The sequence below is a fragment of the Ovis canadensis genome, chromosome X, assembly GCF_042477335.2.
Source record: "Ovis canadensis isolate MfBH-ARS-UI-01 breed Bighorn chromosome X, ARS-UI_OviCan_v2, whole genome shotgun sequence".
Taxonomy (NCBI): domain Eukaryota; kingdom Metazoa; phylum Chordata; class Mammalia; order Artiodactyla; family Bovidae; genus Ovis; species Ovis canadensis.
This window is the reverse complement of record NC_091727.1, coordinates 64935773-64959418: the sequence shown is the minus strand read 5'-3', so window position 1 is coordinate 64959418 and position 23646 is coordinate 64935773. Positions and strand designations below refer to the sequence as shown.

The 23646-nt window shown below is 37.3% G+C and overlaps 1 protein-coding gene across 1 annotated transcript in view; it reads left to right on the top strand.

The window, feature by feature from the left end:
• The first annotated feature begins 5151 nt into the window (after positions 1–5151).
• TEX11 (testis expressed 11) overlaps positions 5152–23646 on the top strand; it is a 243070-nt gene continuing 224575 nt past the window's right edge. Inside the window, exons 1-2 of the mRNA XM_070291774.1 lie at positions 5152–5310; positions 6180–6237. Coding sequence (XP_070147875.1) covers positions 6201–6237 — 37 coding nt within the window. The 5' untranslated portion in view covers positions 5152–5310; positions 6180–6200. The remainder of the gene's footprint in view (positions 5311–6179; positions 6238–23646) is intronic.

Sequence of the window (23646 nt, the reverse complement as noted above, 5' to 3'; positions counted from 1 at the left end):
CAGGTGGGTGGGTTAACGATCAAGTTTGACCAGGCCCTCAAATGTGCTGGAAATCCTCTTTTTCTCTCTGATTGCTCTGCTCTCTGAAACAACTATTTCTTACCTTATTCACGTTCTTCAGATCTCTCCCTCCTACTATCTGCTGTTGACTTTGTCTCATACTTTATTGCAAAAACACATGCCCATCAGATAAAAACTTCCTCATCTTCCTGTGGATTTTTAAAAATGGAAATAGCTTTTCTTTTTCTCCCCTAATGATAAAAATGTGTTCATTGTAGGACACTTAAAAACTGAAAGATATAAAGAATCCCAAATCCCAACACTCAAAGATAAACATTAATATTTTGGTAAATATTCTTTCACACATTTTTGTTAAAATATGCATACATAAGTGTTTATCTTTCTGTGAACTGTTTTCTTTTTTCAATTTATGTATTAGTGGGATTGGTTGGTCCCTGTAGCCATGTATGTTGTTTCCATTCATACTCAGACAGAATCAGACAGAAACCATCCCAATAGTTTATTATTTTAAAAAATATTTATTTATTTTTATTTAAGGCTTCCCTTGTGGCTCAGCTGGTAAAGAACCCACCTGGCAATGTAGGAGATGCCCAAGACCTGGGTTCGATCCCTGGGTTGGGAAGATTCCCTGGTGGAGGGCACGGCAGCCCATTCTAGTATTCTTGCCTGGAGAATCCCATGGACAGAGGAGCCTGGCGGGCTACAGTCCACCGGGTCACAAAAAGTTGGACGTGATTTAGCAGCTACACACACATATACTTGATTTATAATTGTGTTAGTTTCAGGTGTCCAGCATAGTGATTCAGCTTTGTTACAGATTCTTTTCCATTTATAGGTTATTGCAAGACATTGGGTATAATTCCCTGTGCTATACAGTAAATCTTTGTTGCATATCTATAGTATGTATAGTAGTTTTGTTTTTTTTTTTTTTTTTTGCCACACCGCACAGCTTGTGGGATCTTAGTTCTCCAACTAGTGATAGAACCTGGGGCCACTGCAATGAAAGTGCTGAGTCCTAACTACTGGACCACCAGGGAACTCCCTGTATAATAGTTTTTGTAGTTATTCAAATCTATAAAATTACACCTTTTTGAGCAGTTAGTAACTTCTTTCTTTTTAAAATTCAATGGTAGGATACAGACATTTCCCATCTTACACATTTAGGTTGTTTTCTCAGCAGTGTCTCTAAAGGCTGTATAAGTATTCCACTATATGGTATTAATGTACACTAGGCTGTATAAATAGTCTAGATTCAATTAGGTGAACATTTAAGAGATTTACAATGTGTCAGTGAACATTTCTGTTAATCTATCTTTGCAGAATTTTCCAATTTCTTTAGGAAAATTCCTAGAAGAGGAATTGTTGTGAAACAGGGTATATACATTCTAAGATTTAAAGATATATTCATTTATTTATTTGGCTGTGCTGGGTCTTAGTTGTGGCATATGGGATCTTAGTTCTCCAACCAGGGATTGAACCTGAGACCCCCAGAATTGGGAACATGGGAGTCTCAGCCACTGGACCACCAGGGAAGCCCCCACTTTTAAGATTTTGATACCCGTTTATACTCCTATGAAGAGTGCACAAGAGTGGGTCTTTTGTACATCTTATCAGTTTGAAGTTTTGTTAATCTTTTTAACCTTTGCCAATCTGATAAATGAAAAAAAATTCACTTGCTTTATTTGGATTTCTTTGATTACTGGTGAGGCTGAATATCTCTTCATGTGTTTATTGGCTATTTATATTTCTTCCTGTGCAAACTGTCTGATCACATCCTTTGGTGATTTATGTGCTAGAACATTTGTTTTTTTTTTTTAATTTAAGAGCACTTATGTTAGATATGTTAACTATTTATCTATTATATACGTTGGAAGTATCTTTTTCTAATCTTTGGTTTGTCTTTCAACCTTGCTTATAGTACCATTAGGAAGATTTTAATCTTTATGTGGTAAAACTTATTATTTTTCCATTTTGATTCTGGTTTCAGATCATGTTTAAATCTTGCTGTGTTTTTAAAATATTCACTCAAACTTCCTTTAGAAGTTTTATGATTCAATTTAGTCTTTGATTAATTCAGAATTCATTTTGATATATGAAGTAAGTCAGGGATTTGGTTTTATTATATTTTTTAAATGGCTATTGCACTTCAGTACTTTTTCCTGACTCTTTTCTCCACTGATTTGAATCCTTTCTATATATACTTGGACCTATTTCTGGACTCTATTTTGTTCCATTTCTCTGTATGTACTATTACCATACAATTTTATTTATAGTAGTTTTAATATCTAGTAGAATAAGCCCATTCCTTGCTTCATTATTAATTTGTTTTTTGGAATTTTCCAGCCTATACTTACATATTTATTCTAGAGGTCTTTTTCTTCTTTTGACAAGGTGTAATGCTTATTAACTAATTTGTATTCTCAGTTGCTTATTCTCTTTTAATCCACTCTATTAATGAGAGTCTTAATAAGCTCTTATTAGAGTCCAAGCTGTTCACCTGCCTTATGTACTTATCTCACCATTTCTGCACTAATTTGTTAAAGGGTTGGAGTGGAAAATTTATAGTTTATGCTAGAGGAAAGGGAAGATTATTTACAGCCAGTTGAGTGCTGCTTAATGGTATTTCACTGCTCACTCTTACATGTCCTTTTCAACATGCACCAGCTTCTTTTATCTCCTTTCCTCTTCTCTCTCTCTTTTACTTTTTTTTCTCTTAATCTTACTTACTTGTAACATCTAAAGAGGCTATCGAGACCAAAAAAAACAAAAAACAAAAAAACAAAAAACATTGGAGATACCCGTACAACATATTTCTGCATATTTTCCTTTTTTCACTGGGCCTTTCAATGCAGTGGTGTCAGCTCAGTAAGTAGATAGACCTGACTTTGGAGTCATATTTGCAGTCAGTATTGATCAATTGAGTCACTTGATTCCTGGATGCCTTATACAATCTTGGATAATAGCCATTCTATTACAGACACTATTAGAAACTAAGAGCTCTCAAAGGACCACTGTAGGCTTGAGAACTGAGGTCTAATTATCGTCCTGTTTGTTCATTAGTTGATCCATGAACAAAGGAGTTATGCTACAGCCAGGAGCTTGGGTGGGATGATGGAAGTTGGGAGCTCTTAACTGCCAACCAGGAAATAGGGAATTACAATGGGAACTTACATTTGACAAAGTGAAAGTGAAAGTGAAGTCGCTCAGTCATGTCCGACTCTTTGTGACCCCCATGGACAGTAGCCTGCACCAGGCTCTTCCGTCCATTGGAATTTCTAGGCAAGAGTACTGGAGTGGGTTGCCATTTCCTTCTCCAGGGAATCTTCCCGACCTGAATCTTCTCAGATGCTTTACCGTCTGAGCCACCAGGGAGTACCTACCATAGACGACCCCATAGACGGCAGCCCACCAGGCTCCCCCGTCCCTGGAATTCTCCAGGCAAGAGTACTGGAGTGAGTTGCCATTTCCTTCTCCAATGCATGAAAGTGAAAAGTGAAAGTGAAGTCATTCAGTCGTGTCTGACTCTTCGCGACCCCATGGACTGCAGCCTTCCAGGCTCCTCCATCCAGGGGTTTTCCAGACAAGAGTACTGCAGTGAGGTGCCAGTGCCTTCTCCGGATGATTTTTATTAGACTTCCCTGGTGGCTCAGACGGTAAAGCGTCTGTCTACAATGCAGGAGACCTGGGTTCGATCCCTGGGTCAGGAAGATTCCCTGGAGAAGGAAATGGCAATCCACTCCAGTACTCTTGCCTAGAAATTCCAATGGACGGAAGAGCCTGGTGCAGGCTACTGTCCATGGGGTCACAAAGAGTCAGACACGACTGAGCGACTTCACTTTCACTTTTCGCTTTCACAGATGGGGAAATTGACGTACTGAGATTCTAAGTAGCTAGCTCTAGGTCACACAGTATGTAGTGCATATTCAGTCAATTATGGGATACTCTACTGCTTTTGGGCTTTCCAGGTGGCAAAGAATCCATCTGCTAATGCAGGAGATGCAGGTTTGATCCCTCCATCAGGAAAATCCCCTGGAGGAGGAAATACCATTCTAGTATTCTTGTTTGGAAAATCCCATGGATAGAGGAACTTGGTAGGCTACAGTTTATGGGGTCATAAAGAGTTGGATGCAACTAAGCAACTGAACACACACACACATTGCCCTTTTCTACCATATTTCTTCCCCTAATTTAGCAATCTAGGATTGTGAATTATATACCAGGGTTTAATAGAGGAGGATCCAAAAGAAAAGTATTTAACAGCAGTACTTTAACAGCAGTACTTCCTGTTTTACCCCTTTTCTTCATGATACTATGTGATTTAGATGCAGAAAATTTTGAAGAGGGAAAAGAAATTATTTTTAGAAATCTCATCTTTTCCATAGTAAATAATGACTAATCTGAGACTCTCAGGGTTGCGAGGAAGCTCTGTTAGTGTTCCCAGATTTGAAGCCATAATCTCTTCTCTTCATCTTGTTAGCCAGCTCTGCATCTGGCTTGACTGAGATGTACAGGGCTTAAAAAAGGGGTATGTGAGGCAAGAGGTGGGAGGCTTGTTAATGTTTTGATATGGGGTGTCTCCAAATATGGAGACATCATGTCTAACACTGCTGTCTCTGAGTGGAGATTTCAGCAGAGGCCAACTCCTTCCTTGCAAGCATCACCCATAGATTTAGCTGGAATCAAACATATTCATACATATATATTATACACCATCAATGAAATCATTTGTTTGGAGATGGGTAGGTGCCATGCCCTTGCTGTGAACCTGCAGGGGAGTCATTGGGTATTTTTCTTAAGACTTGACAAGGGCAGGGCAGCAGAAACATATCTTGGAACTCAGGGTTTTTCAGTCTCAACTTCTGATATTTCTGACCTTTGCTACTCTTGAATATCAGTGGGCAACATTGTTTATTTTACTTCCTTTTCTTTCCTTTCTTCCTCTCTCCTTTTTTTTTCTTTCGAAGACCTGCTCTCCTCTTTTCTGTAACCCTCACCATCTGCACTCTTCCCGTAGTAACTGCAGTATGTTTTAGTATTGCACTATACTCCCTCACTCTCAGTGATTCTCACCCAGCCCTCTGAACTGCATTCCCAGAACTTCATGTACAGACTGTGCCTGGAAGCTCAGGCTCTACATCCGTTCTGCGACGGCTCTGCGATTTACGTCCTTTGATTTACGTCACTTTGGGGGAGGAGCTTTCCTAGCGTCTCTTGTTCTCTTCTTCGACGACGACTCGACTCGCACTGTGGACTCGGAGGAGCACGGTGGCGTCGGCTTTGCCGGCTGATGTGAGTGATTTTTTTTTTTGGTTGGAAGTGCTAGAGGAGGGTCAGGTACAAGTTAGTTGGGTGGTTTCTAATTAGCGAGGAGATGCTGCCGTTAGGTTACCACTTAAAAATATTTATTTTAATCAGAGGATCATTACCTTACAATATTATGATGGCCTCTGCCAGACATTAACATGAATCGGCCATAGGCAAATACTTTTTAAAGTGGTTCTAAGGCAGTGATTTTGAACTATGGAACTGACTCTTGGGTGAAGGAAGGTGGGCAAAAGGCAGGGTTTGGGGACATGGATGAAGTATGGACAGTGGTGTGGGGCCACCGAAAGTGGGAGATACTTATTGTAGTTCGAATGTGAAGGACTTAAAATTCGGTTGAAGCTGCATGGTTAGTGACTGTTGGGGGCAGGGAGCTGCATGGCTCGTGACCGTTGGGGGCAGGGAGCTGCATGGCTCGTGACCGTTGGGGGCAGGGAGCTGAGGCGCTAGCTGGGTCTGCAGAGAGCGGGAAAAAGGACGGTCAGTGATTGGATGCTTTGAAGGTATGAGCGCCAAGAGTGGGAGATTTTGAACCAATTAGAGGAGGCAACAAGAAGACAGACCAATCACAGGGTAACCCAAGCCTGGGGCGGAGGGGGAGGGCGGTTTTTGTGTCACGGGGCAGATTGTCCGAAGACTCGAGGTAAAAATATTCTCAGCCGAGTTCACGTCGCAGGAGCTTGACCCTGGCCTTCGTTAACTGCTATTTCTGGGTTTAAAAACTTCCTCAGCATTTTTTCTTTTGGAATAGAACTGAGAGGAAAAATTTGAAAAGAAATTTATTGCGACGCTGGAGAATAAAGGACAGAATATTAAAATATTTTCTTATTTCATAGGCCTGAGCCAGAGATTCCAAAATGGACAGCAATGATTTTCGTTTCATGGACTTTAAAGGTATCTAGCTTTACACTAGAAAATGTAAAAATAGTAAAGAAAATGTTTAACTATTTGCTGCCTTATCTAAGATCATCTGAATATATTTTGTTTCCTAATTTTGTCTCTTCAGAGTATTCGTAGCTCCAAGTTTCCTCATTTACGTATTGGAAAACAATGTTAATGTTTAAGACACTGGAATCCTTTTATAAACTAGTGTAGGGAAATAGAATTTCACAATTTATAGCTTGTTTTCTCGGGATTGTTGTGCGTGCATAGTAACACTGGTTTAATCTGAAATAGAAATCTGTGTTAAAAGGACATTTAAAAAATTACTGCTAGATCCTGAAGTACCTGTCCATAATCATCAGTGAAAAATAAATTATATCTTGTGTAGCATTAGGTTTAAGTGCATTTTATTGTATCTTAATTCTTTTGAAAATTGGTACTCAATGGATGATATTTGTGGGAATTCTTAGTTAAAAAAGCAGTTCAATTGACTAGAAAACCAGATTCCGCAACCATGCCAGGTATGGGAGAGTTTACCGTATTTCTTTTTTGCGGGGACATGATTAGACCTATGGTATATTTGCGTTCATGTTTATATAATAATGAAATACGTCATAGCCAGATTGGCTACAAATCTGTGATTTAAAAAAGTTTAGGTCAGTGTTTTGTTAATGCTTATCATTTTACAACAACAACAAAGCCCACTACCACTTAACCTTAAGTTTTAATTTAGGATATGCTATTTTAGGGCTTCGCTTGTGGCTCAGCTGGTAAAGAATCCGCCGGCAACTTGGGAGAACTTGGTTCGATCCCTGGGTTGGGAAGATCCCCTGGAGACAGGAATGGCTACCCACTCCAGTGTTCTGGCCTGGAGAATTCCATGGACTGTATAGTCCATGGGGTCACAAAAAGTTGGACAGGACTGAGTGACTTTCACTTTCATCTTAAGGGTTAAAAACATTGAATAGGGATTATTACTTTTAAATATATTGTATTTGAGACCTGGTATTTACATAAATATTTGAAGCACACAGAAAAGTTTAAGAATATAGTGAAGACCTGTAAAACTACCACTAAGTTTTGTTGAATCTTCATATTTTGCCACATACTTCTAAAAGATTGTGCTTAGTTGCTCAGTTTTGTCTGACTCTTTGCGACCCCATGAACTGTAGCCTGCCAGGCTCCTCTGTCCATGGGAATTATCTGGGCAAGAATATTGGAGTGGGTTGTGATACCCTCTTCTAGGGGATCTTCCCAACCTAGGGATTGAACCCAGGTCTCCTGCCTTGCAGGTGGATTCTTTACCATCTGAGCCCCCAAGGACGCTCTCTAAAAGATTAAGGTGCCTTTTTTTCATCTTTGAAATATTACATAAATTGCATCATTTTATATGATTTTTTTTCCTGCAAGTTGTATTTTTTTTTTGCTCTGTATTATATTTTGGATATTTACCCATACAGATATTTTAGTTCTAGTTCATTTATTTACACTGCTTATTAGTATTATTACACTGACTATAAGTGTACCACAATTTATTTATCTAATCTCAACAGCATTACAACATTGTGTTTTGAAGAGTTTATCAGGAGCTTTCAAACATTTTTGACTACCACCAACACCTATGGAAAGGAAATATATTTTCCATCACATCTTGGTATATACACACTGTATCAAAAGTTTAATGAAATCATTTTACCCTTATTACATACAGTGCATGTGTATGTAATATTTTCTATTCTATGCTTTTTGAATGATATTTTCTATTCTATGCTTTCTCTTTTAAAAATGTAAATGTTGGTTATGACTCATTAAATTAATTTATTTCTTGAACACTAGTGGATGAAGCTCTAGGGCAGTGCTGTACAATTGAAACATAGTGCAAATGTAAAGAATTTTGTATTTTTTGTACCACATTAAAAAAGCTTAAACAGATGAAATCAATTTTAACAATATAAATTATTTAGCTCAGTATATCCAAAATGCTATCATTTCAACATGTAATCAATATAAAAATTATTAATGAAATAGTTTACATTCTTTTTCTTTTCTATTCAAAATCATTGAAGTCTAGTATGTATTTTATACTTAAAGCATGTCTCATTTTGGACTTGCCACATTTCAAGTGCTCATATGGCTAGTGGCTACCCTGTAGTGGCAGTGCTACTCTGGATTGTAATTAAGAATTTGAAATGCTGGGTGAAATGCTATAAGCATCTTTAACTTAACAAATATTGCTGAATCGTTGTCAAAAGTAGGTTGAACAATTTATACTGCCTCTTCCTTTCTCTTTCCCTATTGTTCTTTCTAATATTTGCTTTTGTCAGACTTAAAAAATTGTGCATGATTGAAGGGTGGTGTTGTTTTTAAGTAACATTTTATTTTAGGACAGTTTTAGATTTACAGAGTAGTTACAGAGAGAGTATAGAGAGTTCTTAGATACTCCTCAGCCAGTTCCATTTGCTCTAATGTTTTACATTGCTCTAATGTATTACATGGATGTTTTAATTTGCATATCTGTTAAGTAGCAAAGTTGGGTATATTTTCATATATTTTCCATTTGAGTTTTATCTTCTGTGTGCATAACCTTTTCAGTCAAGTTTTATAAAATTGGATCACAAAAGGCCATATGATGGCTTAGCTTATTTTCTTCTCAGGGAGAATTGACATAACATCTGTCTTTTTATATCAACAATTCTAGTCAGTTTCAAGGCCAAAAAGGAACAGAAATTGGTCTAAATTATACTCATTGTGTCTAAATAATTGTAACTCCTTTTCTGCATGTCAGCTCTTCAACTATTTAAAAATACTTCTGTCCCTGGAAAGTCTCTTCTTCAGATTCAGCATTTTTAGTTCTTTTAGTCATTCCTCATGTTACGTGGATTCTAGTCCTCTCATCATTTTGTGTGCTGTCCTCTGAACATGCTCTGTTCTTTTCATGTTATTTCTTAAAGTATGGTACACAGAACACAACACAATTCTCTCAGTTCAGTATGATAAGCTCAAAATAATCTTTTGCTTTAGATTTAGAAATGATCATTGTTGTCGTTAGATACTGTTATAGCTAAGATTGAATTTTTTTTCCTTTTTTTGGGAGCTGGCAATCACACCATACTAATGACTCATTTTGAGCTTTTGGTCCCCAGAAGACCCTCAGTCTTTTTTTAATACATGCTTATATTAAGCTACATTTTGACTGTCATATATTGGTAGAGTTAGTTTCAGAGACTTAAATGCAGGACTTTTTGTTTCTTACATTAATGTCATTCTGCAATTGGGGATTTAATTTTTGTTTCTGATTATATCTTATCTCTTATTTCCTGTCTGTTTCTCTCTCAACTTCTTCATGCACATCATTGATAAAATTGTTAAATAGAGTAGAGCCAAGGGCAGAATGTTATGTTATTAAAAACTTAAGACTGACATGAATTCATTAGGCAGCAAGCTCTGAGTATGCTTTTTTAAAAAGTATTTATTTTTTTGAATTAATTTTTATTAGAGTATAGTTGATTTACAATGTTTTGCTGGTTTCTGCTTATAGCAAAGTGAATCAGTTATATATGCATATGTATCCACTCTTTTTTAGATTCTATTCCCAGGTCACTGCAGAGTACTGAGTAGCATTTCCTATGCTATATAGTAGATTCTTTAGTTATCTGTTTTATATAAAGTAGTGTGTATCTGTCAATCCCAGTCTCCCAATTTATCCCTCCCCCCTCTTTCCCCCTTGGTAACTAAAAGTCTGTTTTCTACATCTGTGACTCTATTGCTGTTTTGTAAATAGGTTCATTTGTACCGTTTTTTTTAGATTCCACATATGAGCAATATCACGATATTTATCTTTTTCTGACTTCACTCAAGTGTGACAATCCCTAGGTCCATCCATTTTGCTGCAGATGAAATTATTATTATTTTTTTTTGATGAGTAATATTCCTCTGTATGTGTGTTTGTGTGTGTATATATAACCACATTCCTCTTTTGATGGACATTTAGGTTGCTTCCATGACCTGGGTATTGTAAATAGTGCTGTAGTGAACATTGGGGCACATGTATCTTTTCAAATTATGGTTTTCTCCAGATAATATGTCCATGAGTGGGATTGTTGGGTCATATGGTAGCTCTATATTTGCCTTTTTAAGGAATCTCCATACTGTTTTCCATAGTGACTATACCAATTTACATTCCCACCATACCTTTTCCAACATTTAATGTTTGTAGATTTTTTGATGATGGCCATTCTGACTTATGTGAAGTAATACCTCATTGTAGTTTTGATTTGCATTTCTCTAATAATCAGTGATGTTGAGCATCTTTTCATATGCCTCTTGGCCTCTGTATTTGGAGAAATGTCTATTTAGGTCTTCTGTCCAGTTTTTGACTAGGTTGTTTGTTTCTTTGATATTGAGCTACATAGCTGTTTGTATATTTTAGAGAGTAATCCTTATTGGTTGCTTTGTTTGCGTATATTTTCTCCCATTCAGTGTGTTGTCTTTTTATTTTGTTTATGGATTCCTTTTTTTTTGGCTGCTCCACAGCATGTGGGATCTTTAATTCTCTGACTAGGGATCAAACCCATACTCCCTGCATTGAAAGCGCAGAGTCTTAACCACTGGACTGCCAGGGAAGTCCTTGCTGTGCAAAAGCTTTTAAGTTTAATTAGGTCTCATTTGTTTATTTTTGTCCTTATTTTCATTACTCTAGGAAATGGATCAAAAAAATCATTCTGTGGTTTATGTTAGAGAGTGTTCTACCTTTCTTTTCCTCTAAGAGGTTTATAGTATCTGGTCTTACATTTAGGTCTTTAATCTATTTTGAGTTTATTTTTATGTATAGTATTAGAGAGTGTTCTGATTTCATTTTTTTTTTTTTTTTTTATGTAGCTGTCCGGTTTTCCCAGCACTACTTATTGATGAGGTTCTTTTTTTCCATTGTATCTTCTTGCCTCCCTTGTCATACATTAGGTGATCTTAGGTGTGTGGGTTTATCTCTGGACTTTCTATCCTTTTCTGTTGATCTATATTTGTTTTTATGCTAGTACCACATTGTTTTGATTACTATAAACTTTGTAGGATAAGTCTGAAGTCAGGAAACCTGATTCCTCCTGCTCCGTTTTTCTTTCTCAGGATTGCTTTGGGTATTCTGGGTCTTTAGTGTTTCCATACAAAATGTAAATTTTTTTGGTTCTAGTTCTGTGAAAAACTGGCATTGGTAATTTGATAGCGATTATATTGAATCTGTAGATTACTTTGGGTAATATAGTCATTTTCACAATACTGATTCTTCCAATCCAAGAACATGGTAAATCTTTCGATCTGTTTGTGTTATCTTTGATTTCATCAGTATCTTATAGTTTTCTGAGTAGAGGTCTTTTGCCTCCATAGATAGGTTAATTCCAAGGTATTTTTTCTTTTGATGTGATAATAAATGGAATTGTTTCGTTAATTTCTCTTTCTGATCTTTTGTTGTTAGTATATAGGAATGTAAGAGATTTCTGTATATTCATTTTGTATCTTGCAACTTTACCAAATTCATTGATGAGCTCAAGTCTTCTTGAGTATGCTTATTCAACCTCCCTGATTTTCTGTTGTTTCCAAAGCCTGGCCACTGTCTTATTCTGTACTTGGCTTTAACTCTAGATTTAGAATTTGGTTCATCTCTTTGAAGGCCTCTTGAGTCTCTGTATATGAACTTCTGTTACCAATTCCTCCTATTCATCTTTCTCCTCAGCTTTATTGAGATATAATTGACATATAATATTGTGTAAGTTTAAGATATACAGCATAGTGATTTTTATATATGTATGTATTGCAAAGTGATTACTACAATAATGTTTAAGGCATCTATCACCTCACATAGTTACAATTTTGGGGGAGAAGGATGAGGGAAATGGGTGAGGGTGGTTAAATGGGATGAACCTCCTGTTCACCTTTGAACTGCCTTCTTGGTGTTGAACAAAGTTTAATGCCACACTGTGCTATCCTGCTCCTGACCTACAGCCTGCAGGGATTTCGTTTCTGTAGTAGTTGCTCTTTTTTTCTCTCTCCTCCCCTTTCTCCTTCATTTTTCTTTTCCTATTCTTTCTTTCTTAGGAATTAACTTTGAGTTGTCATTTACATGCAATAAAATTCACATTTTAAGTGTATAGGTTGATGTGTTTGTTTGTTTGTTTTTTTGCAAATGTAACCTGTGTAGCCACCATTACAATCAAGACACAGAATATTTTCATCTCAGAGAATTCTGTCTGTCATACTCCTTTGCTGTCGATCGACTCCCCACCCTCTATCCCAGACAGCCACTGTTCTGATTTCTTTCACTGCAGATTATAAATGAAATCATACTGTATGTATTCTTTCTTTCTATGGTGTCTTTTACTAAGCATAATCGTTTTGAGAGTCATTGATACTATTTCATATATAAGTAGTTAATCCCTTTTTATTGCTTAGTAGCATTCTACTTAATGACTGGACCACAATTTGTTTATCTCTTCATCAGTTGATGGATATTTTTGAATATTATGAATAAGATTACTGTGAATATTCATGTATATGTTTTAAGTGATTTAAGTTTTCATTTCTCTTGAGGAAATTATCTAGAAGTGGATTTGTTGAGATTAAAAAGTGTGTTTTAACCAGGTTTCAACAGTTTTTCTAGAGTATTTCCTTTTTGGAAGACAGGTTTTAAAAGGCCCAAATTCTTAAAAGAAACAATAACAACTGGGCTGGGGGCAGTTCCTAAAATGATCCTGCTTGATTCAGGAAGAAAAAGTTCCTCATTTTGATAAGCACCAGGACCTTATACAGTAGAAGTTGACTTAACATGGGAATAGCAAAAAGTTTGTGTTGTTGAATAGTTGTACCAAGATAATTTAGCCCAATTGTCCGTCTCAATATGAGGGTTATTTCTTCTTAAAGAATGGCAACTTTATCAAGCTTTCCCTTTCCTGTTGTTAATTTGGAGACAATTTTCCTTTTTCTAAATTTCTAACATCTTTGTTTGCTTTATAATATAAACATCCTTGAGGTCTAATAACATATCCAAGTTTTTACTTTTTTTTTCTGTTAAATCTGTGATGACTGTTAAAGTAGTATTGATAGATATTAAAAATTTGTATCATTAAATCTTCAGAAGACAATGACAGTATATACTTTAGACCAGCCCTGTCCAATAGAAATATAGTGTGAGCTACAAATGTAATTGGTAGTTGAATATTCAAAATTTGAAGGACTCGTGCTGAGGCTGAAGCTCCCAATACTTTGGCCACCTGATGCGAAGAACTGACTCATTGGAAAAGACCCTGATGCTGGGTAAGATTGAGGGCAGGAGGAGAAGGGGACAACAGGGAATGAGATGGTTGGATCACATCACTGACTTGATGGATGTGAGTTTGAGTAAACTCTGGGAGTTGGTGATGGACAGGGAGGCCTGGCATGCTGCAGTCCATGGGATCGCAAAGAGTCGGACATGACTGAGCGACTGGACTGAACTGAACAAATGTAATTTAAAAATTTCTAGTTGCCACATTTAAAAAGCAGAAACAGGTAGTTATTTTAAATAATACAATAATAATTTTGGTGCCATGTTTTTAGCCCCACATATCTAAAATGTTATTTCAGTATATAATCGGTATCCAAAATTACTGAAATATTTTAGACTGCAAATCTAGACTGAAAATTTTAGTAGGAGAACTCACTCAAGATAATTGACTTTCATTGAATCTCAGAGGACTTTATTCATTTGAAAGCCTCCGTGAACTATTTGTTCCCATTCCTTTAAATACCACACTAATATCCTCAGATTAGGAATGACAGAGTTATTAAGATATGTCCCAAGAGTGCCGTGTGTCATGAGCACAGCTTCTATATGGCCTGTGCAGAAACCTTGTTGATAGTCTTGTTGGAGTCACCTGGCATGCACATATTAGGTAGAAATAAGATGGTTTATGAAATAAAGAGATGGTATAACTAACAGCATTGAATTTTGTTAATATGCCATACAGTGTGTTTCAAGCTCTGGTCCCTATATACCTTTCTAATTGTGTTTTCTATAACTTTTTTTTTACTTTTTTCTCCAGCCATACATAGTCGCTTATGATTATTTGAACCTATTGAACTTTCTACACCTGTATGTTTCTCCCTACGTTTGGCATGTTGCCTGGCAATCTCTTAAGTGATCCTTCCGGACCCTCCTTAGATAGCACCTCAGTGAAGTCTATCCTGCCATCCCTATATCCCAACTCTCAAATGGGTAGTTACTTAATTCTTCCTCTATACTCCCATAGCATCTTGAACTCACAGCACTTATTTTATATTGTAAGTTTTCTCCTTTTAATTTCTCTTAACAGTGTGATGTACTTGACAGTGTAGAGTTTCACTCATCTTTGTATTCCCAACAGGATGCTTGAGTGAAGTGAAAGTTGCTCAGTGCCAAAGGAACTCTTTGTGATCAGATGGACTATATAGTCCATGGAATTCTCCAGGCCAGAATACTAGAGTGGGTAGCCTTTGCCTTCTCCAGGGGATCTTCCCAACCCAGGGATCGAACCCAGGTCTCCTGCATTGCAGGCAGATTCTTTACCAGCTGAACCACAAGGGAAACCCAACAGGATGATGCTTAGTATGTGCCTAATATTAAGCATTCAGTGAATGTTTGTTGTATTAAATTTTACAAGGAGACATAGACACCAGCCAAAGCAGGAAGTAAAGTTGTGGATTTTGTTCATGCTGTGCTACTAAAGGCTTTTATCTTGGCCTTCTTCTATATCAGTTATAAAATTGTCACTTAACTTCTCTGTATCAGTGATAAAATCAGTTATTGATAGGTCAATTAATTATAAAATTATAACTTAATCATTTATAAAATTAGAGTGTGTTAGTAGAATTTTAAGGTGACTTACAGCTCTGGATAGCTGGTTGATTGATACCTGTATATACACATATCTTGAGTGGAAATGTGTTTAAACTCTTCAAGGGAGGGAACTGTGTCTTGTTTACATTATTCTTGGTCTGTTTAACAAAATACTTGATTATCATTAAATGCTTATTGAATTAAACATGTCTATTTCGTTCATATGGCCCACAGGGATAGCAATACTGTCACCAGGGATGATACTGTATATTTCTCATGATGATTTGGAAATGTACATGGGCTCAGATAAGACTTTTCTATGTTATTCTATCACCATCGAAGGCAGTTCATAAGATGCTTAATTGTTTATGACATTTTGCTTAGCAGTCCTCTAAATAAGCCATTCTGTTAGGAATGGAAAGGCTAAAGATATCTTGTGTGGAAAATTAACCATCATTCGTTTGATTTCATTAAACATTTGACCTCTTTTGCAGGCAAGTTTTATTTTATGTATATTGTGTGGAGTTTACAATAGTGTAGAGATAAGAAACTAAAGAGACAGTTGAATCAACTTAGACTTTTTTCTTCCTTCAAAGACTTGTTTGGTAAGAGTTGCTTTAGTACACTCAGCTTAGCTAAACCCATTTTAACCTTCCAACTGTGTTGTTATAGTCTACTTATTGCATTCCCAGCCTTTCCATGTATTATTATTTCTGGTCTGATTTAGATGTGAATTTACTGGGCAAGTGGCTTAGATAAGTCTGTCTTCAGTGCCTAGTGCATTGTTCAGTTCAGTTCAGTCGCTCAGTCATGTCCGACTCTTTGCGACCCCATGAATCGCAGCATGCCAGGCCTCTCTGTCCATCACCAACTCCCAGAGTTCACCCAAACTCATGTCCATCGAGTCGGTGATGCCCTCCAGCCATCTCATCCTCTGTCATCCCCTTCTCCTCCTGCCCCCAAGTCCTCCCAGCATCAGGGTATTTTCTAATGAGTCAGCTCTTCGCATGAGGTGGCCAAAGTATTGGAGTTTCAGCCTCAGCATCAGTCCTTCCAATGAACACCCAGGACTGATCTCCTTTAGAGTGGATTGGTTGGATCTCCTTGCAGTCCAAGGGACTCTCAAGAGTCTTTTCCAACACCACAGTTCAAAAGCATCAATTCTTCGGCCCTCAGCTTTCTTTATAGTCCAACTCTCACATCCATACATGACCACTGGAAAAACCATAGCCTTGACTAGACAGACGTTTGTTTGGCAAAGTAATGTCTCTGCTTTTTAATGTGTTAACACTATGTAAACAGAAGTTAAGTACTTAGATAGAAATAGCCTTTGATATGGTGGTAACTAAAACAAACCAGATTTCAGCTGAATAAAAGACTCAGTCAGGAGCAACAGGGCTCAGCTACAATGGGTAAGAGGATGTAATGAGAGTAAAACTTATACAGAGACTTTGTAAATCTATACAGATACTTAGGGGTAGGATTGGATGAATTGACCAGTTGAGTTTGGTTTTTGACCTTCCATTTTATAGGTGTGTGAAAGAAATAAAATACCAAATTCATTGAATCATTTATACAATGTGCAGTTGATTGAGAGGACTGAGTTGTGGCTTTTTGAGGTATTCCTCTTACTGCTATAGTTTGTTCAGAGTAAGTATAATTCTACCCTTTAGTCTCTAAAGTTTAGTGCCCTGGATGAGGCTGGATGTATTTCCTCACCAGAATCAAGTTGGAAATTCCTTTTTTGATTAGCATGATCTAGTCATCTCTTGCCTTTTTACCCTCCCTGCTGCCCAGCCATTTGCCCTCTAAAATTTTACGTACCTTTATCTCCTGATGAACCCAGGCTTAAGTTTGCTCCAGTCCCTGAGCCAGTTCTGTCTGGAGCGAGAAAGAATAACAGTATTATGAAGTAGGGAAGAGGTTGTTCTGGAATGAAGTCATAGTGGCCATCAGATTTGATATTTAACATGCTATGGGTATACTTTAGGTACCTGTTGAGCTTTATCATTTCAGACTGTCATGGTTTTCATGGAGTTGACCCTGCCCTGTATCCTTTCCTAGTTGCTCTCAAGGATGAAGGTTCTGCTCAGAACTACAATACATTGCTGTAAATAATTCTCTTAAAACTGTGGTGCATGCAGTTTCATGGGACTTAGGCATTATGATTCACTGATTGGATTCTGTTGTGCCATACCCAGTTCGTCAGTTGGGTCCTCCTGGAACATTGCATAAGAAAAATGATTCTTTCTGACCATAAGATAGGCAGTATGATTTGCAGTGTGATTTTGTCCATCACTAACCTGTTAGTCCAATTTTTTCCCCATGCCCCCTTGACACTGTTTTGGACATTTTGACTGTCCTCATTAAAACCAGCCTTTGCTGGGAGATTTTCTTAGCCCACAACAGAATTACAGTGTGGCACTCTCAATAGTGTCGGCTCATTTATTCTCTCTTTACTATTTTTTAGTTGTCTCAGAGTCCTGGCAAGTCAGTTCTTCCAGGCCTTTCTCAATAGGCCTAGTATAGTGGAAAAGTATAGGATTTCATATTAGAAAGTCTCAGTTCAAGTCCTAGTTTACTACTTCCTCTTTCTGTCAGTTTTAAGAAGTTACTATGCTTTGTTAAATCTCAGTGCCTGCATCTCATAAAATTAAAGTATATTCCAGGACTTCCCTGGTGGTCCAGTGGTTAAAAATCCACTTTGCAGTGCAGTAGATGTGGGTTTGATCCCTGGACAAGGAACTAAGATCCCACATGCCAAGGGGCAACTAAGCCTGCATGCTGCAACTAGAGAACTGATATACCACAACTAGAGAGTATGTGTGCTGCAACTAAGACCCAGCCAAATAAGTAAATATCAAAAAAGAAGAAAGTTCTTTAAATAAATAATCTCCCTTACAGAGTACATTAATGATTAAATGAAAATGCATATGAAAAAGCTAAGAGACTATATAAAGCACTAGGCAAATGTTAACTTTATTGTCATTTTTTTTGTCCTTTTCTCACTGGAGAATTTGCAGATAATTATTGTGATTTGGAGTAAAATCTTGCCCCTGGAAAGTCTTTGAACTGCTTTGGCTTTTGAATGACTGGTTGAGTTGATGGGGAGGTCATGGGGAGAGACTTGGCAGGACTGTTGATAGATTTTTTTCCATGTTGTAACAGAAGCTCCTGTCCTCAAGGACAGAAATTTTCCCTATACTGTACCTAAAATGCTGTCTACCTAATTAGAATTAATTGGTACAGATTAACGTGGCTGCTTCAATAGAGTGACTCCCAGGTTTAACCAGGATGAATCTCATTTAAATTAACTGAAATCATATTGTAAATCATAGTTTATTTCAGTAGCCGGGAAGATAATTTAATCATTTTCTTTCAAAATGTACAATCTTGCTTGATATAACCTTAATACAGGGTGTTGTCTTCACATCTCAGGAATAGGCTGTATTTATAGAAGCTTTTTTCTGAACTTCTCCCAGAAGAAAGTCTCTCCTTCATAGTGTAACTCTCAACCATTCAGCTGTGTGATCTTTTACTTACTCAGCTTTGCTGACTGCATTTTATCCTAAAGAACTGCAGTGCTGTCATTGCCTCAGCTGGTGTCAGTCAAGTTGCTCAACTGAATGACACTGAAAATATGTTTTGAAAGGATCAGATTATTTTGACGAAGAATGAATAATATAAAATATTAAGAGGACATTCACAAGTCAAAATCAGAGTCTCATATACTATGTACTAGGAGTTATAATTGGTATTCTAATAAAATATCTGGATTAAAAAAATGAAGTCAAATTTAAAGTTTTATATTGTTTTTTCTTTTTTTAAAGTTAGTTTTAAATTAGTTTATTTATTTTAATTGGAGGATAAGTACTTTACAATATTGTGATGGTTTTTGCCATAATCCATCAACAGGAATCGGCCACAGGTGTACATGTGTCCTCCTCCTGAAACTCCCTCCCCTTCCCTCCCCGCTGTATCTCTCTGGGTTGTCCCAGAGCACTGGCTTTTGGTGTCCCTGCTACATGCATCGAACTTGCACTGGTCATCTGTTTTAAATATGGTAATGTACATGTTTCAGTGCTATTCTCTCAAATCATCCCACCCTCGCCTTTTCCCACTGAGTCCAAAGTCTGTCCTTTATGTCTGTGTCTCCTTTGCTGCCCTGCATGTTGGATCGTTGGTACCATCTTTCTAAATTCCATATATATGCGTTAATATACTGTATTTATCTTTCTCTTTCTGACTTACTTCACTCTATATAATAGGCTCCAGGTTCATCCACCTCATTAGAACTAACTCAAATGTGTTTTTTTTTTAATAGCTGAGTAATATTCCATTGAGTATATGTACCACAACTTCTTTATCCATTCATCTGCTGATGGAATCTAGGTTGCTTCCATGTCCTAGCTATTGTAAATAGTGCTGCAGTGAATATTGGGGTACATGTGTCTCTTTCAATTCTGATTTCCTCCATATGCCCAGCAATGGGATTACCGGGTCATATGGCAAGTTCTAGTACCAATGTTTTAAGGAATCTCCATACTGTTCTCCATAGTGGCTATACCAGTTTGCATTCCCACCAACAGTGTAAGAGGGTTCCCTTTTCTCCACACCCTCTCCAGCATTTATTGGTTGTGGACTTTCTGATGATGGTCATTCTGACTGGTGTGAGATGACACCTTATTCTGGTTTTGGTGTGCATTTCTCTAAATTGAGTATTGTTGAACATCTTTTCATGTGTTTAATAGCCATTTGAATGTCTTCTTTGGAGAAATGTCTGTTTAGGTCTTTTGCCCACATTTTGATTGGGGTGTTCTTTTTTCTGATACTGAGCTGCATGAGCTGCTTGTATATTCTGGAAAATAATTCTTTGTCATTCGTTTCCTTTATTATTTTCTCCTATTCTGAGGGCTGTCTTTTCACATTGCTTATAGTTTCCTTCAAGCTTATAAGTTTAATTAGATCCCATTTGTTTATTTTTGTTTTTATTTCCATTGTTCTGGCAGGTGAGTCATAGAGGATCTTGCTGTGATTTATGTTGGAGAATGTTCTGCCTATGTTTTCCTCTAAGAGTTTTATAGTTTCTGGTTGTACATTTAGGTCTTTAATTCATTTTGAGTTTATTTTTGTGTATGATGTTAGAAAGTGTTCTTTCATTCTTTTACACATAGTTGCCCAGTTTTCCCAGCACCACTTGTTGAAGAGACTGTCTTTTCTCCATTGTATATTTTTGCCTCCTTTGTCAATGATAAGGTGTCCATAGGTGTGTGGATTTATCTCTGGACTTTTCTCTTTTGGTCCATTGATTTATATTTCTGTCTTTGTGCCAGTGTCATACTTTCTTGATGACTCTGGCTTTGTAGTATAGTCTGAAGTCAGGCAGGGTTATTCCTCCAGTTCCATTCTTTCTTCTCAAGAGTGCTTTGGCTATTTGGGGACATTTGTGTTTCCATACAAATTGTGAAATTATTTGTTCTAGTTCTGTGAAAAATACTGTTGGTAGTTTGATAGGGATTGCATTGAATCTGTGGATTGCTTTGGGTAGTATACTCATTTTCACTATATTGATTTTTTAAATCCAAGAACATGACATATTTCTCCATCTATTGTGTCATCTTTCCTTTGTTTCATCAGTGTTTTACAGTTTTCTGTATACAGGTCTTGTTTCTTTAGGGAAGTTTATTCCTAAATGTTTTATTCTTTTCATTGCAGTGGTGGATGATATTATTTCCTTAATTTCTTTTTCTAACTTTTTTTCATTATTAGTGTACAGGAATACAAGGGATTTCTGTATATTAATTTTATATCCTGTGATTTTACTATATTCACTGATTAGTTCCAGTGCCTTGGACCTGGGAAGTGCATGCCACCTTGGGCTGTGGTGACACCCGTGCGGTCCATCCATTGCAAGCACATCCACCCCACACATCTCAGCGGTGTTTTGTTTGCAGTATCCCTCCCTTGCCACAGCACAACTGAGCGAGTGAGCCTGAATAAGTGGCTACTTTTGTCCCCTCATGTCAGGGCGGAAATGAGATACTGAAGAGACTTGTAAGCAGAGAAGGCCAACCTAAGCAAAGAAAAGAAAGGGGAACTGCCCCAGAAGTAGCAGGTACAACAGATTAAAATCCTGCAGTTAAGCTGAGACTGCATTTGAGGGGCAACTGTTGACTTTGAGAACAAGTACAAGCTGGAACAAGGGATTATCTGATACTGAAATGACCCCACACTGCCTACAACAGCTCCAGAGAAATTCCTAGATATATTTTTCCATATTATTTTTATTTTTTTTAAGTTTATTATTTCTTATTATTTTTTATTCTTGTTTTTTCCTTTGTTTAAAACTTTCTTCCCCATCCTCATTTTCTTTTTTTCCTCATACTATCCTATTATGGTTCTTTATGTTCAATTTACTTTTTTTAATATTGTACTTTTAGGAGTCCAATTTTTATTCTAGGTTTTTAATTTTTGCTTTTTGATCTTTCATTATTAATTTTGTACCTTTAAGAGTTTAATTTCTAATATCCATTTTCACTTAGGGATTTGATTACTGGCTTGATTGCCTTCTCTTTTGACTACTCACCCTTTTCTCCTCCTGGTCGCCTCTATCTCCTTCCTCCCTCTTCTCTATATAACTCTGTGAATCTCTTTGGGTGTTCCTGTCTGTGGGTAGTTGTTTCACCATTAACCTAAGGGTTTTGTCTTCTGTGTTGTGTGGACAGAGAAGTCTTGATGCTACTGTCAGAGGTTGGGATTGAAACCCAGAGGCAGGGGGCTCAACTCCAGAACTTTGGACTGTTATAGAATTCCTGACCCCAGGGAATATTGTTCCCTACACATGCCTACACTGAGACCATGCTCTACCCAAGAGGCATCAAGCTCCAGTGCCAGACACCCCACGCTAATGGTTTTTTCCTTTTCAAAAACATTTTAAGAAATCTTTCTAAATGATACTTGGATTTTTTTAAAACACTTAAAAATTTTTCCTAATTTTTAAAAAATTGTGGTATAATTGACATACAACATTTAGTTGGTTTCAAGTGTGCAACATAATAATTCAATATTTGTGTATATTACAAAATGATCAGCACAATAAGTCTAATTTAACATCCATCACTGTATATAGTTAGAAATTTTTCTTGTGTTGAAAAATTTTAAGATTTATTCTTAGCAGTTTTTTACTCTTAGCAATTTAAAAATATACAATAATTGTCATGCTGTATGTCATATTCCTATGACCTATTTATTTTATAACTGAAAGTGTATCTTGATTTCCTTTACCCATTTGGCTCACCCTCTGCTTCCTGCTTCTGGCAGCCACCGATCTATTTCCTATATCTATGGGCTTTCTCTTTTTTGTCTCTGTGTCAGTGAGACCATATAGTATTTGTCTTTCTCTGACTTATTTCACTTAGCATAACACCTTTGAAGTCCATCCATGTTGCAGATGGCAAGATTTCATTCTTTTATGGCTGAATAATATTCTATTGTATATATTTACCACATTTTCTTTATTCATTCATCCATTGATGGGCACTTAGGTTCTTCAGTCGCTCAGTTGTGTCTGACTCTTTGTGACCCCATGAACTGCAGCATGCCAGGCCTCCATATCCATCACCAACTCCTGGAGTCCACCCAAACCCATGTCCATTGTGGCAGTGATGCCATCCAGCCATCTCATTCTCTGTTGTCCGCTCCTCCTCCTGCCCTCAATCTTTTCCAGCATCAGGATCTTTTCAAATGAGTCAGCTCCCCGCATCAGGTGGCCAAAGTATTGGAGTTTCAACTTCAACATCAGTCCCTCCAATGAACAGCCAGGACTGATCTCCTTTAGGATGGACTGGTTGGATCTCCTTGCAGTCCAAAGGAGTCTTCTCCAACACCACAGTTCAAAAGTATCAATTCTTCAGCACTCAGCTTTCTTTATAGTCCAACTCTCACATCCATACATCCATACATGACCACTGGAAAAACTGTAGCCTTGACTAGATGGACCTTTGTTGACAAATTGATGTCTCTGCTTTTTAATATGCTGTCTAGGTTGGTCATGACTTTCCTTCCAAGGAGTAAGCGTCTTTTAATTGCATGGCTGCAGTCACCATCTGCAGTGATTTTGGAGCCCAGAAAAATAAAGTCAGCCACTGTTTCCACTGTTTCCCCATCTACTTGCCATGAAGTGATTGGACCAGATGCCATGATCTTTGTTTTCTGAATGTTGAGCTTTAAGCCAACTTTTTCACTCTCCTTTCACTTTCATCAAAAGGCTCTTTAGTTCTTCACTTTCTGCCATAAGGGTGCTGTCATCTGCATGTCTGAGGTTATTGGTATTTCTCCCAGAAATCTTGATTCCAGCTTATGCTTCCTCCAGCCCAGTATTTCTCATTATATACTCTGCATATAAGTTAAATAAGCAGAGTGACAATATACAGCCTTGACGTACTCCTCTTCCTATTTGGAAGCAGTCTGTTGTTCCATGCCCAGTTCTGTTGCTTCCTGACCTGCATACGGTTTCTCAGGAGGCAGGTCAGATGGTCTGGTATTCCCAATTCTTTCAGGATTATCCACAGTTTATTGTG